The 17,080-nt window shown below is 40.3% G+C and overlaps 1 protein-coding gene across 1 annotated transcript; it reads right to left on the bottom strand.

The window, feature by feature from the left end:
- Positions 1-7,029: 7,029 nt before the first annotated feature.
- On the bottom strand, positions 7,030-16,471 carry LOC149750775 (uncharacterized). The gene is made up of 3 exons (XM_022575391.3): positions 16,327-16,471; positions 15,545-15,640; positions 7,030-11,358 (listed from the first exon to the last, which is right to left on the bottom strand). Exons 1-3 carry the CDS (start codon positions 16,469-16,471, stop codon positions 10,433-10,435), a joined length of 1,167 nt encoding a protein of 388 aa, XP_022431099.3. The 3' UTR covers positions 7,030-10,432.
- Between the last annotated feature and the right edge of the window lie 609 nt (positions 16,472-17,080).

Genomic DNA, 17,080 nt, shown 5'->3' on the forward strand with positions numbered 1-17,080 from the left:
ATTTTTTTTTTTGCGGTACGCGGGCCTCTCACTGTTGTGGCCTCTCCCGTTGCGGAGCACAGGCTCCGGACGCACAGGCTCAGCGGCCATGGCTCATGGGCCCAGCCACCCCGCGGCATGTGGGATCTTCCCAGACCGGGGTACGAACCCTTGTCCCCTGCATCGGCAGGCGGACTCTCAACTGCGCCACCAGGGAAGCCCTCACTTGATTTTTGTAGAGAAATGCCAGGGCAGTCTCTGTCAGGGCTGACTCATGACTCTGCTGACTCCCATCCCCACCCTCTGACCAATCTTCTTGTTACATGAGGTTGTAGTGGTTATGGTGCAGGTCTGAGAAGATGGTTGAGGATGGAAAAGTCGGTTTGGTCACCCTTTAACAAGTCCTGGAAGCAGAGAAGTTGTCTGACCCCCAATTATTTGTGCCTGTTTTTACAATGTGGGGTACTTGATGCCTCACCTGTAAATCCTAGTTTCTATCCTAGGCTAAAGGGCAAATCCCACTTAACATGTTAGAGTTACATAACATCCTGCACATGGTTGTATCAAAAATTTAAACTAGGGCTTCCCTCGTGGCGCGGTGGTTGGGAGTCTGCCTGCCGATGCAGGGGACACGGGTTCGTGCCCAGGTCCGGGAGGATCCCACATGCCGCGGAGCGGCTGGGCCCGTGAGCCATGGCCGCTGAGCCTGCGCATCTGGAGCCTGTGCAACGGGAGAGGCCACAACAGTGAGAGGCCCGCGTACCGCAAAAAAAAAGAAAAAAAAAAATTTAAACTATTCTCCCATTGTTGAACCTGTAGCTATGGTAGTCAAGCCCTATTCACAAATATTCTGGGTTCCCTCTTCTTTCCAGTACATGGTAGGATTGCAATTTCCCATCCCTTGGAAGTTAGTGGTGACAATGTAACTTGTTTGGCTGCAAAATACGAGTAGAAGTAATGTGTGCCACCTCCAAAAGGAATCTCTTAAGAGCCAGCGCACAAATTGTCATGTTTCTTTTCCCTCTGCCCCAGAAATTGTAACGTTCACTGTGGCAAGCAGCCTCTAAAATGGCCCCCAATGATCCCCTTCTCCTGGTATTCGAGCCCTCGTAATCCCCTCTCCTTGAATGTGCACTGAACCTGGTGACTTGCTTCTAATGAATAGAATATGACAAAAGTGATGGGATATCACTTCCAAGATTAGGTTACAAAAAGACTCTGGCTTCCATCACGCTTGGCCTCTTTACCCTCCACTGCTCCCTTAATCACTTTAAGAGCAGCCAGCTGCTTTGCTGTGAGATGTCCATGTGGTGCCTGGAGATGGCTGTGTGGTAAAGAGCTGATGTATCCTGCCTGGTAGGACCTGAGGCCTGCCAGCAGCCACATGAGTTAAGTTTGGAAATGGATTTTCTGAGGCCTGCCAATCATCACATAAGTGAACTTGGAAGCACGTCCTTCCCCTGTTGAGGCTTGAGATGACTGTAGCCCCAGCAGACACCTTGACTGCAGTCTTTTTTTGTGTGTTTAATGAAGTTTATTTATTTATCTAGGCCATGCAGCATGGCTTACAGGATTTTAGTTCCCCAATCAGAGATTGAACCCGAGCCCTCGGCGGTGAAAGCGTAGAGTCCTAACCACTGGACTGCCAGGGAATTCCCGATTGCAGTCTTAAAGGCCAGAGGATCCAATAAAGCTACGCCCAGTTTCCTGACCCACAGAAATTGCGACAAAATAAATGTTTCTTGTTTTAAGCCACTAAGTTCTGGAGTAATTTGCTATGCAGCAGCGGACAACAAATACATTCAAAATGGCTCCAGAGTGGGGCAACATGGAGCTGAGGCCCCAGCCTATCCAGCCTGGGCAGGTATTATGGCTGAGAAACAAATCTTTGTACTTACAAGCCACTAAGTAGATTGGGGGGTTGGTTTAGTACTACACTAACCTTTGCAAGTGTAAATAACACAGTGATAAACATCTTTGTACTGAAGTCATTTACTAAATTTCTAATCATTTGCTTAGGACAGATTCAGGAATTGCTCATTTAAATGGTATGACAGGGACTTCCCTGGTGGCGCAGTGGTTAAGAATCTGCCTGCCAATGCAGGGGACACGGGTTCGGTCCCTGGTCCAGGAAGATCTCACATGCCGAGGAGCAACGAAGCCCGTGCGCCACGACTACTGAGCCTGTGCTCTAGAGCCCGCGAGCCACAACTACTGAGCCTGCATGCCACAACTACTGAAGCCTGCACACCTAGAGCCCATGCTCCGCAACAAGAGAAGCCACCACAATGAGAAGCCCGTGCACCACAACGAAGAGTAGCTCCCGCTCACCACAACTAGAGAAAGCCCGCGCGCAGCAACGAAGACCCAAGGCAGCCAAAAATAATAAATAAATAAATTTATTAAGTAAATGAAAAAATAAGTAAATGGTATGACATTTTAAGACTTTTAATGTACATTACCAACTAATGGTCCAAAAAGTTATGTTGATTTACATTTCCACCACTGAGGGGTAGTTTGATTCACCAAACCCTGACCAGTTTATTTACCTTTCAGTCATAACTTATGTGTCAATGAAAAAAACCTGTTCATTACCTCCGCCAAATTATCTTTTAAATATAATAGTTTCTAGCTCCCGGTACCACAGTCTTGGTTCAGGCCTTCATCATTCCTTATGTGGCCTACTGCAGTATTCTACTCAATGGCCTTGCTTTCTGCAATCAATGTGCCTCTCAGCTTGCCTAAGTTATCCTTCAAAAAATAGTAACCTGGTCATTAGTCTCCTTAAACTACTTCAATGCCAGCCCGTGTATTAGTTATCATAGACTAAACCGCTGTAACAAATAGATCTTACAATGCACTGGCTCAGGAAAATAGAAGTCTATCTCTTCCTCATTTCACAGTCTGGGTAGCTGGTCCATGTTGGTGGGTAGCTCTTTTCTGTGTGGTCAGTCAGCGACTGTCTTAGTCCATTCTGGCTGCTATAAAAAAATACCACAGACTAGGAGGCTTATAAACAAGAGAAATTTATTTCTCACAGTTCTGGGGGCTGGAAGTCTGAGATCAGGATGCCAGCATGGTCGGGTGAGGGCCCTCTTCAGGGTGGCAGACTCCTCCTTACATGGTGGAAGGGGCTAGTAAGCTCTGTGGGGCCTCCTTTTCTTTTTAAGGAAACATAAATAAGTGCACTGACATACCATATTCACAATGGAAAGTACCAATATTATAAAGATGGCAGGTGTGCCCACGTTAACTCCTAAATTCAGTTCCAATCAATAACTGAACAATGAAAACATTCTTCATCGCAGACATTTTCAAACTTCACAAAAAAGAATAGTGTAATGAACTCCATGTACCCATCAACCAGCTTTGACAGTTACCAACATTTTGGCAATCTCGTTATAATTACAGGGATTTAAGAGGAAATGTGTGTTATTTTCCTGGAGAATTTTAAATCAGGACCAGAAATCATCATGTCATTTTGCCTGTAATTACTATAGTTTGCATCACTAAGTACTTATTTTTTAAAGCCATAACTACTATTATCATACCTACACAAATGAATACTTGTTCCTTAATATCATCTAACTTTCCATCCACATTCAGATTTCTCAGGTTGTATCCAAAGATGGCTTTTTACAGTTGGTGTATTTGAATCAGGTTGTGAACAGTCCTTACATTGCATTTGTTTTTGTCCTTTAAGCCTCTTTAGCTGTGTAACAGCTTCCCTTCTTTTTATTTCCTGCAGTCTGTTTGTTGTGTGTGCATGTGAAGGAAGGGATGTGGGTGGGTGCGTGTTCCAGTGGTATGTGTGTGGGGCCTCTTTTATAAAGGCATTAATCCCAGTCATGAGGGCTTTGCCCTTATGACCTAATCCATTCCCAAAGGCCATACCTCCTACTACTATCACCTTGGTTATTAGGTTTTCAACATATGAATTTGGGGGCGGTGGGACACAAACGTTCAGACCATAGCAGTGACCCAGACTGACAGTGGCTCTGCCCTTTACAACACATTGCTTCCAAAGTTGACACATTCCAGCCCCTAGAAGAGCACCTCCACTACTAAAACACCATTCTCTGTGGTCTGGACTCCAAGGCAATTGCCTCTTAACTGGTCTCCCTATTTGCCCTCTTGCCATCTCTACTATCCATTTCCCACACACAGTCAGAACTTTCCAAAAATAAACCAGACTATACCACTCTTCTGCTAAAAATGTTCAAAATCTTCCCATCACATTCAGAAGGAAATCTCACATACTCTGGCACCTGTCTAATGCACAAAACTCACCTTCACTGCTCTGCTCCAGCCACACTGGACTTCTTGCTGATTCTCCACAGGCCAGGCTCACTCTTGCCTCCGGACCCATGCACAATCTTTCAAGGCTCCCTCCTTTGCTGCATTCAGGTCTCTATTTAAAAGTCTCCTCTTCTCAGAGGACTTCCTTGGCCACTCCACCTTAGTTTCCTATGAATTCAATCACCTGACAGGTGTTTTATTTTTTTTTTTAATGTTTTACTTATCAATACCTGGGGTTATTATATATGTGTTTGATTATTATTTTTTGAGTTGAGTGCTGGCATCATGCCTTTTTTTGCTCACTGCTATATAATCAGTATACAGTCAGAACAGGGGTCAGCTCTGGTTTGCTGCCTGTTTTTTTCTTTTTTTTTGGCCGCACTGCACAGCATGAGGAATCTTATTTCCCCAATCAGGGATGGAACCCGTGCCCCTTGCAGTGGAAGCATGGAGTCTTGACCACTGGACCGCCAGGGAAGTCCCCTGCTCACTGTTTTTGTAAATAGTTTTATTAGAACACAACCACACTCGTTCGTTTACGTGTCTATGGCTGCTTTCATGCTATAGCAAAGTAGTTGTAACAGAGACTGTATTGCCCACAAAAGCCTAAAATATTTAATATCTAGCCCTTTACAGAAAAAGTTTGCCAACTCCTGATCTATAGCAATTAATAAGGATGTATCAGCTTTCTATTATTTGCTCAGTGGATCTTGTTCCATTCCTTTATTTTCCATCCTTTCTGTATGATTTTGCTTCAGTCTTCTTGTATGCAGTTTATACCTGGATTTTAAAAAACAATCTGGTGGTCTCTGAAAAAGTATGGAGTTTTAAGCGCTTTCTGGTTAAAAGAAGGAGGAATAAAGAGTATTTCTTTTACCATCTTGATTAAAATATAATGAAGACAGAGAACCCTGATGCAAGAGAAACAGCTGCTCTGATCTTAAAGATACTTTCTCCTGCTGCTGTGCTCTATGAAACGTCTTGCTCAAAAATCAGACTAAATCCCATCTCTGTCCAAAACAAAGCAGTAACTGTTATACTAATTAAACACATTTACTACCTTCCTAGCTAATTTCTAGACTTGAAAAAATTATTTGAAGAAATTTTTTTTTTTTTTTTTATGGTACGCTGGCCTCTCACCGCTGTGGCCTCTCCCATTGCGGAGCACAGGCTGCGGACATGCAGGCTCAGCGGCCATGGCTCACAGCCCCAGCCGCTCCGCCGCATGTGGGATCTTCCCAGACCGGGGCACGAACCCGTGTCCCCCGCATCGGCAGGTGGACTCTCAACCACTGCGCCACCAGGGAAGCCCCATGAAGAAGACATTTTTTATAAGAGATAGTATTAGTTCATGACAATATCACCAATTTATCTTCTTTCTTCCTTCCTTTCTCCAGAAAGGCACCAGCTCTTTTGATTTGGGGTTAGGGAGAGCACCTGATTATCTGCCTTTTGCAATGTAAGTTATAAGGTGCTTCTGACATATTTATAAAAAAAAAAAAATAGAACGTTATTATTCCTTAGGAAAGGTGATTTAATCTATTTGCATTTATTGTGATTAGTGATATACTTTGACACATTCCTGCTGTTTTATTTTTGCTTTCTATTTACCATGCCTTTCCTTCATTGCTTTGGTTTTTCTTTCCTGTTTTCTATTGGAATTACAGCTCTCTTTTTCTCTCTAGTGATTTGTGGCCTAGTCTATTTCTTTCAGTGGTTAACCTTCAATTTTTAACATGCATATTCAACAAGGTATAAAGTTAGTATCTCTATCCTTTCCCAGATCAAGGATTTTATAACACTTTAGCCCTGATTCCTCCCACTTTTCCAACTTTATTCTCTAGAATATTCATTTTACCTTATTTCTAGCCCTCTCCCAAAGCAGTCATCATTTAAATTACTTACACCCAACATAAACTCAGCTTTACCAACTTGTTTACAACTTGTTCGTTCATCGATATTTCTTGCATCCTACTCTTCTCGGGTGGCTGATGTTAATGATGGTTTCTCAGGAAAATGAGATTTCAGGTGATATTTTCGTTGAGAGTTTTTTGGCCTTATATATATATATGTATATTTTAATAAGCAGGTATTATAAAAGCATTAAAAAATAAACCTATCGGGCTTCCCTGGTGGCGCAGTGGTTGAGAGTCCGCCTGCCGATGCGGGGGACACGGGTTCGTGCCCCGGTCCGGGAAGATCCCACATGCTGCGGAGCGGCTGGGCCCGTGAGCCATGGCTGCTGAGCCTGCGCGTCCGGAGCCTGTGCTCCGCAACGGGAGAGGCCACAGCAGTGAGAGGCCTGTGTACCACAAAAATAAAATAAAATAAAATAAACCTATCTTCAAACTGGAAAAAATCAACCTAATGTCCATGTATAAACACTTAAACAGAGAAAAAATAGCATATTTCAGTGTTCCTGTTAAAAGGAAAAAAGTTAAAGTAAAAATATCTCAAAGTGTAACATTCTTGAAGGAAGGTGGGTGTGAAAAAGGATAATCTGCTTACATTATGCATGACTATTTTCAAACATTTCGGACTAGACAAAGGCACAGACTTCCAATGAAGAAAAATGGGCTTCTGGGGATTTAAGATCATATTTGACCTGAGTGTAAATAACATTTTGGTTTTCTTCCTGCCAAAATCATGTTCTGGGGTTGAGGTCATACAGGAAAAGAATGAAGTCAGTGGTAGAAAGCTCCCCACATAGCAATTTTTATGTGTCCAGTACCAGAGTCCAGGTGTCAAAGAAGTCTGGAAATGTGAGAAAATAACTTTTTATTGTTCTTTTTTCAGATAAATGGTCATATCTCTAGCTTTAAATATAGAAGTACTTTGTCCACAAACGTGTCTGAGGTTGAAAGAAAACATGTTAAACATACTAGTTATTTTTTGAAATGTTTTCTTGCAGCATTATTTATGATAGCCAAGACATGGAAGTAACCTAAGTGTCAATTGATGGATGAATGGATAAAGGAAATGTGGTATATACACAATGGAATATTACTCAGCCATAAAAAAGAAGGAAATCCTGCCATTTGCAACTACATGGATAGACCTGGAGGGCATTTTGCTAAGTTCAATAAGTCAGACAGAGAAAGACAAATACCATATAATCTCACTTATATGTAAAATAAACAAAACAAAACCCAAACCCACAGATTACAGAGAACAAATTGGTGGCTGCCAAGGGCTGGGAGTGGGGGCTGGGCAAAGTGGGAGAAGGGGGTCAAAAGGTACAAACTTTAAACTTTCAGTTATAAAATAAGTAATAGGGATGTAATGCACAGCATGGTTAATAATTAATAATACTGTGTTGCATATTTGAAAGTTGCTGAGAGAGTAGATCTTAAAAGTTCTCATCACAAGAAAAAAATTTTAGTAACTGTGTGTGGTGATGGATTTTAACTAGACTTGTGCAGAACATTTTGCAATGTATACAAATATTGACTCATGTTGTACACCTGAGGCAAACATGATGTTACATGTCAGTTATATCTCAACTTTTTAAAAAAGATAGGGAATTCCCTGGTGGTCCAGTGGTTAGGACTCTGCACTTTCACTTCTGAGGGCATGTGTTCGATCCCTGGTCGGGGAACTAAGATCCCACAAGCCACACACACACACCCCACAAAAAAAAAAAAAAAAAAGAAAAGAAAGATAAATTGAGCAATATATTAAATATGTTCAAGACAGTAAAACACTACAATAACTTGTGATCACAACAATCACCAACAACAGGGTCTTGGCAGATATAAGAGTCTTCCAATTATATGTAAATGTCTAGTACCCCTTATCCTATTTTATTCAATAAAAATATATATGTTTCATTAAAAGAACTTCAAATTCACTTGACTTTACATAAAAATAATTTGTATATTTGATTATTATTAGACATGATTTTCTGCACATCTCACAAATGTGAGCTCTAGACCCATGAAATGCATTAGAATTAGTGAGATTCATGATTTTGTTTTATTGCCTGACAATGACTTGGTTTAAATAGAAGAAAAATTTTTTTTCTTTGTTTCAACTTTTTAAACACCTATTTAATTTTGTTTCATTATGGTTCATACTTAGCTAATTATTTTACTCTATTAATTAAGAAAGGGAACAAATAGTTTAATTCAGAGCTCAGATCATAATACCAAATACTCATTCTAGCAGCAATGAGACAGTTCCCACCCTTCAAGGGTGTCTGTCTTCTTGCTGTCTTAAACTTTACATTTGCTCAGATACTAATATTACTGCTAAAGTCAGGAGCTGAGAAAGAGCTAGGAGGGGAAGAGAAAATGTTAAATAAGGCAAAGTGATGGCTTTAAAGGGAAGTGAGAGAAAAGGCAGTCAAATTTGAAAAAAGATCCCTGAGTTTACAATTAATTTACATATATACTTCTGTGGTTTGCCAAGTGATTTGGTGTGACTACCTAAGTTTAATTAGCATACAGTCTCAGAATGAAAACTCTGTAAGACAAGGCTTCACTTAGATTTGATGGATATTCAGAAAATCAGTCTCATTCACATCTTTGTCATCATCACCCTGCAAAAATGTTAATGAGGGAAAACAATTCCAAGTTCACACATATAATCCCAAAACTTATGCTTACAAGAGAAAACCTGATTTTGTGAATATAGGTTCAAGCTCAATGCAGTACCTAAGCTTCAACCAAGTCTGAAGAAAGGGCTTAAAGACTCATATTAGCAAGCAACACTTAAAGCGAAATACAGACTTTTCACTTAAATCATTGTGAGTTCATGTGTCTTTAAAGGGAATACACAGAATTTATGTAATGTCAAATTATAAAAGAACTGCTAAGAAGTTCAAGGAAGCAGAAACACTTTTCAATATAGCTTGATATGATACCTATGGTAGTCACCTGGAAATTTCCAAACAAGCCTGAGATATCTCTGAATCGATTTCCTAAACAAAAAGGTAATAATTGATTTTAATAATAATATAGACAATTTAATTTTATTTTAATCAATAATATTGATTTTAATAATTTCCTTCCAGAAGTCTCACAAAGTATCATGACACCTAATTTTTCTAAACTAAGTACCCCAGTTATATACTGCTTTAGGTTCACTCCTACTTATGTAGCCACTCCAGTAAAATAGGATGGATTTTATTTATGACTATTTATCTGGAGAAATGCCTCTTTCCCTGTACTAAGTGCTTAGAGTAATACAGAACACAGCTGTTTTCTTTCTTCAGTGTCCGGTTAATCAGGATTAAATACACACACGCACATACACACACATGCACACACACACGTTTTGCACAGAGAAGAAAACATATTACACAATGTCCTCAGCTGAGCAGAGCAGAAGACTTCATAACTGTCCCTGACTATTATTTAAGAGGAGGCTCAAGAAGGCTCAGTAACAACTGCCGTAACTATTCATAAGTGCCACGAAATGGTTAGAGATCAAGTTCATAGCACTGACCTTCATCCTACATAATAAACCGTATTATTTCATTTATATTTGGCAAATCTGGATACGGTGATTTTAGGCTTTGAAGAGACAATGATGGTGTTTCCCAGAGATCTTAATAGATATAATTTTAGAAGGGGTTCAAGTTTTATTTATACATTTTTTATTGTATCAAAATATACAGAACATAAAATGTACTATCTAAACCATTTTTAAGTGTACAATTCATTGGCATTAAGTACGTTCACAATGTTATGCAACCATCGTTACAACAGATAAAATTTTGTATAATGTGCATAGCATATATTTCAAACCCATGGTTATACAAATTTCTTAAGCAATGCAGACATTTGTATAAATTGTGTAAAAATCATAAATCGGGGCAGTGTACACATGCAATTATAGTCAGTCTGATGCCTTAATTATTCAATTTTTTTCACAACTTCCTCAGTTTTACTGTAAAGTTGTCTGTAGCTCAAAATTTTCTGCAATCTTTTCAATAAAATTAGTAATATCACTTACAGAACATGAATTTCAGAACATGCTTTTCCACATTTATTCAACTGATAGGGTTTTTCTCATGATGAATTCTTTGCTGCTTCAGTAAAAGGCTAATTTTAAGTTTTCCCACATTTACAAAGCTCCCTTGTTTTTATGACTTCTTTGATGGAGAATAAGATGTGTCTTCTAGTTAAAAGATTTCGCACATGTGTTGCATTTATTTTGTTGCTCTGCTGTGAGTTGAGTAATGTTTAAGGAGATGTGATCTCTTGATGAAGGCTTTGCCACATTCAGTGCACCCGTGGGGTTTCTCGCCTGTATGAATTCTCTGATGCATGACCAACACTGATGAGTCTGCAAAGGCTTTGCCACATTCTCTGCATCGGTATGGTTTCTCGCCTGTATGGATTCTGGAGTGTTTATAAAGGGATGAACTGTACTTGAAGCTTTTCCCACACTCCTTACATTCAAATGAGTTCTCGGGTGTGTGCGATTTCACATGCTGAGTAAAGGAAGAGTTCCAGGTGAATGATTTCCCACATTGACCACATTCATAAGGCTTCTCTCCAGTGTGGAGTCTCTGATGGACCACGAGTTGTGCTTTATGCGTAAAAGCTTTCCCACAATCACTGCACACAAAGGGTCTCTCTCCACTATGAATTTTTTGATGAGCTGCAAGGTGTCCCTTACTGTTAAAGGCTTTCCCACAGTCACTGCATTCAAAGGTTATTTTTTTCCTTGTATGCTTTTTTTCATGTCTAATGAGATGAGACTTCTTTTGGAAGGCTTTCCCACATTCACTGCACCCAAAAGTTTTTTTCCTTCTGTGCTTTTTTTCATGTCTAATAAGACACAACTTGTTTTTGAAGGCTTTTCCACATTCCTTGTATTCATAAGAGTTTTCTATGATATAACTTTTATTATAACTAAGAAAGTATAAGTTAGGTTGCAAACACTTTCCATTTGATTCACATTTATGCTGTTTTTCTCTTGAAGAAATAAAATTTATATTCAGATTACAATTTTGGACTGTCTCATTGGTCAGTGTTTTCTTGAAGGTGAACATACCTTGGTTCAAAAAACTGTCTTTGCTTCCTTCTCCTTCCTGTCCCTCTAGCTCATCATCAAGTAAGCAGATAACTTCTAAAAAGGAGTAAAATGAAACATTCTCAGTTACTCCTTCCAATATCATGTAATAGAAAGAAATTTTTAAAGTCTATGTTTTAGGGCAAGGATGCCTATTCTGACCACTTCTAGTCAATATAGTACTAAAGTCCTAGCTAGAACAATTAGGTAAGAAAAAGAAACAAAAAACATCCAAATGGGGAAGGAAGAAGTAAAAGAATCTCTGTTCATTGATGACATGATCTTGTATTCAGAAAACCCTAAAGATTCCATGAAAAAACTGTTAGAACTAATAAATTCACCAAAGTTGTAGGATACAAAATCAACATACAAAAATCAGTTGTCTTTCTATACCCTAAAAGCAAACAATCTGAAAAGGAAATTAAGAAAACAATCCATTTACAATAGCATCAAAAAGAATAAAATAAACTTAACCAAGGAGATGAAAGACCTGTACACTGACAACTACAAAACATTTCTGAAAGACATTAAAGAAAACACAAATAAATGGAAAGACATTTTCCATTTTCTGTGTTCATGGACTATTGTTAAAATTTCCCAAATGTACCCAAATGTATCTACAGATTCAGTGCAAGCCCAGTGGAATTTTTTGCAGAATTTGAAAAAGCAATTCTAGGGGCCTTCCCTGGTGGTGCAATGGTTAAGAATCATCCTGCCAGGACTTCCCTGGTGGCACAATGGTTAAGAATCCGCCTGCCAACGCAAGGGACATGGGTTCAAACCCTGGTCTGGGAAGATCCCACATGCCGAGGAGCAACTAAGCCTGTGTGCCACAGTTACTGAGCCTGCACTCTGGAGCCTGCGAACCACAACTACTGAGCCCATGTGCCACAACTACTGAAGCCCACGTGCCTAGAGCCCATGCTCTGCAACAAGAGGAGACACCCCAATAAGAAGCCCACGCACTGCAACGAAGAGTAGCCCCCGCTCGCCACAACTAGAGAAAGCCCGTGCACAGCAATGAAGACCCAATGCAGCCAAAAATCAATAAATAAAATAAAAAAATTTATATATATATAAAAAAGAAGAATTCACCTGCCAATGCAGGGGACAAGGGTTCGAGCCCTTGTCTGGGCTCGCACAGCAACAAAGACCCAATGCAGCCAAAAATAAATTTAAAAATAAATTAGTTAACTAAAAAAAAAAAAAAAGAAAGAAAAAGCAATTCTAAAATTCACATGGAACCATGAAGGACTCCCAAGAGCCAAAAGAATCTTGAGAAAGAACAATGCAGCAGGCCTCACATTTCCTGTCTTGAAACCACATCACAAAGTTACAGTAATCAAAACTGTACTTTATGGTACTGGCATAAAGACAGACATATAGACCAAGAGAAAAGAATAGAGATCCCAGAAGTAAGCCCACGCATATATGTTCTTCAAGAAGTGTGCCAAGACAACACAATGGGGAAAGAATAGTTTCTTCAACAAATAGTGCTGGGAAAACCAGATACCCAAATGTAAAAGAGTGAAATTGGACCCCAATCTCACACGACAAACAAAAATCAACTCAAAATGTATTAAAGACTTAAACATAAGATCTGAAACTATAAAACTCCTAGAAGAAAAGATAGGGGAAAACTTCAGAATATTGCTGCTCACAATGATTTCTTGGATAGGGAACCAAAAGCACTGACAACAAGAGCAAAAATAGACAAGTGGTACTACAGCAAACTAAAAAGTTTCCATCAAGAAAAGGAAACAATTAATAGAGTGAAAAGGCAACCTACAGAATGGGAAAAAATATTTTAAAAACATATATTGGATAAGTCGTTAATATCCAAAATATATAAGGAACCCTTACAACTCAATAGCAAAAAACGGGCAAAGAACTTTAATGGACATTTCTCCAAAGGAGACATACAAATGGTCAACAGGTATATGAAAAGATGCTCAACATCACTAATCATCAGGGAATTGCAATTCAAAACCACAATAAGATATCACCTCACACCTGTTAGGATGTCCATTATTAAAAAAATAATAATAACAAGTGTTGGCAAGAATGTGGAGAAATTAGAACTCTGGTACACTGTCGTTGTGCATGTAAAATGGTACAGCCACTATGGAAAATGGTATGGAGTTTCCTCAAAATATCAAAAATTGAACCACCATATGATCCAGCAATCCCACTTCTGGGTATTTATCAAAAAAATTGAAAACAGGATTTCCTAGAAATATTAGCACTCCTGTGCTCACTGCAGCATTATTCGCAATAGCCAAGAGTTGGAAACAATCTAAATGTCCACTGACAGATGAATGGATAAAGGAAATATGGTATATAATACTTTAAAAAAGAAGGAAATCCTTCACATGCTACAACATGGATGAACCTCAAGGACATTAGGCTAAGTGAAATCAGCTAGTCACAGAAGGACAAAAACTGCATGATAGCACTTACATAAGGTATTTAAAATAGTCAAACCTATATAAGCAGAAAGTAGAGTAGTGGTTGCCAGGGGCAGGGAGGAGTGGGAAATGGCGAGTTGTTCAATGGGTTTAGAATTTCAGTCCTGCAAGATGAGGAAGTTCTAGAGATCCCCTGTACACCAATGTGCATACAGTTAACCATATTGTACTATACACTTAAAAGTTTGCCAATGAGGGTAAGTTTCATATTATGCATTTTTTTCTACCACACACATGCAAAAAGTCTCTGGTTTCAGGCCTAGTCTCCCATTCTGGACTACAAAACAAAAAAGAAATCTGTATTTGTCCTGCCCTGGGCATTAAGAAGAAACTGCTGAAATGGAGGCTTCCAGAAAACAATAATGAGAACAAGTACCTTTTTCTATTTATAAATATGACTTTCCATTCTGTGAAAGATGGTAAAACAGGCACAAAGTAATGTTATAACAATGACAAAGAAAGTTAAAAAGGGCTCTTAACAAGGATGCAGAGTAGCTCTGAGAATGGGGAGAGCCATTTCAGAGGAATGAATGAGGAGGGTAACCAGGGGAACAAGGAGATAAAGGCATTCTGAGAAATGAGAAGAGCTAGACTGGGTTGGGGAAATTTGACCAGAGTCAAAATCTACAACATCTAAGAATTAAGTTATCCTGTTAGGATGCTCCCGAGTCTCCTTCACACACTTCTCCTTCTCCTTCCTCATCCTGCACACAACCACCAAAGAACTGTCAAGCCATTAACTCCCTTTTACCTATAGGCACTTTCCTATATCCTCTCTAGCCACCCAAGCCACAGTTGAGGACTATTTGTAGAAAGTTCTCCAATTCCACTTCTAGCTAGGATTCATTCTCCAATGCCTACACATACCCAGGAACACAGAGGCTCAGCAGAACGTTGAAAAGAGACCAGATGTCAATTCTTTTGCTTCTATCATCAGCCATTTCTACTACTTGATAAGAATTTTTCCTGATAAATAATCCTATTTTTTTATAACCTCTTTCAACCTTCCAGATGTACTAGCCTCCAAAACTCTGCTTTGCCCCTGACACCACACTCTTTAACTCAAATTTCACATTTTGGTTTCCACACATACAGATTCCATTATTTCTGGGGATCTGAACCATAGGACTGCTAGGCTTTACCAACTTTTGCCTTTATATACTGTGTGGTTAAGAAAGTTAACTCTGACTACTGTTACTATGGTGCCACACCGTGTCCAAAACAACATAATCACTGCTCAAAACCCTACAAATGCTAAGTCCACTGATATAATAATGTTAGGGAAAATGGAGAAGGGAATTCTTCACTGTTTCTGAGATTGCCTTCCATCAAGGGAGAACCTTATTAGTGTAACAATTTGGACTCTTACCTCATTCCTTATTTCTCAAATGAACACAATCTGATTACATTATTAGAAACAGATGTATGGAAAGATCTGCCATCATGGTGAGGAAGAAAGAAGAATGAGGATTCTAGGAACTGAGAGAACCAACAAGCACTTCGATGTAACAGGCAGCGCGAGGAGCCAGAGCGGAGAGGAAGGACATCCTCCCACACAAGAGCTGAGAAACAGAAAGAGCAGCCACGTGGAAGAGTGGAAGTGAAGGTGTCACCTGGGGATCTGAGGATGTTGTGTCAGGTGTACCCAGTCACTTTCAAACGTGTGTGGTTTTAAGAGGTGCTTCCTGAAAAGTATTTCAGAGGTGCCTGTCCCTCACTCACCAACTGGGATCTCAGTTCCAGAGACTCCCATCTACCTGCTTTCTCTGACTCACCTGGAGAGCGCCAATGTGGGTTCTCTCCCTCCACCATCCATGGCTCTTGTCCTTGCTCCACCTTGAAGATCACTTTTGTTTTGGTGACTGGACACCCTGTTCATGGGAAACAACACAGAACTGGGGACAAAGTGCTAGGAACAAACGACTACCTTACAATTTGGGTTTGCCTCCTGGAGTCTTAGGGCCTGTGAAGATAACATGCTTTAGAACAGAAAAGACCCTTCTTCATTTGGGAGGCAGAAGCATTAAACATACTACCTGATCCCCAAAGGGGATTATGAATCTTTGACCGGACTAAGCTGGTGGTACAGTGGTTAAGAATCCGCCTGCCAATGCAGGGGACAAGGGTTCGAGCCCCGGTCCGGGAAGATCCCACGTGCCGAGGAGCAACGAGGCCCATGCACCACAACTACCAAGCCTGCTCTCTAGAGCTTGCAGCCGTAACTACTGAGCCCATGTGCCACAACTACTGAAGCCCACACGCCTAGAGCCCGTGCTCCACAACAAGAGAAGCCACCACAATGAGAAGCCCACGCACCGCAACGAAGAGAAGCCCCTGCTCGCCACACTAGAGAAATGGAAAGCCCGCACGCAGCAAAGAAGACCCAACACGGCCATAAATAAACAAACAGAAATGGCAAAAACAAAGAAAAAGATTCTTTGACCACTAAAATTCAGGGTCAAACTTACTAATGCTTCAGAATGCTCACAGGTTTCTCAAGTCTTAAAGGAAGGGTGCTATTAGTATATCCTGAGTTACACAGGGAAGTTGTCCTTACCCACTGAGATGAGGTTTCTAAAGTTCTCCAGCATCACATCCCAATACAGCTTCCTCTGAGAATATCCCAGCAGCTGCCACTCCTCCAGGGTGAAGTCCACAGCCACATCCTGGAATGTCACTGATCCCTGTAATAGTACATTCATCTTCGACCTGAAGTGAGCACCACTGGGGCACGTGGAGGGGATTCTGACCAATTCCTCTAATTATGTTCATATGTTCAGAGTTTGCAGTAAGTTACCTAGAATAACTAAAAACTATGTACTTGATTTAGAATTAAAATTTGTGATAGAAGAAAATCATATTAAAACTGTCCCACTGGTCTTCCCTGGTGGCGCAGTGGTTGAGAGTCCACCTGCCGATGCAGGGGACACGGGTTCGTGCCCCGGTCTGGGAAGATCCCGCGTGCCGCAGAGCGGCTGGGCCCGTGAGCCATGGCCGCTGAGCCTGCGCGTCCGGAGCCTGTGCTCCGCAACGGGAGAGGCCACAACAGTGAGAGGCCCGCGTACCGCAAAAAAAAAAAAACAAAACTGTCCCACTGTATACATATACACACATACGTATATATACATACGTATACATACATATATATGGAGAGAGGGAGAGGAAGAGAAGGAATAAGATAATACTAAGTTCACTGAGCATTGTTTTGGCCTCATGTATTCTGCTTACACAAAGGGACACTGAAAAACAGTCATATGAAAACGGCTACTCATTTATGACAAATCATCAAATTTTTTTCTTTCACGATAAGT

The sequence above is a fragment of the Delphinapterus leucas genome, chromosome 1, assembly GCF_059928025.1.
Source record: "Delphinapterus leucas isolate spDelLeu-1000000601 "Yukka" chromosome 1, BTC_Dleu_Yukka2, whole genome shotgun sequence".
Lineage (NCBI taxonomy): Eukaryota > Metazoa > Chordata > Mammalia > Artiodactyla > Monodontidae > Delphinapterus > Delphinapterus leucas.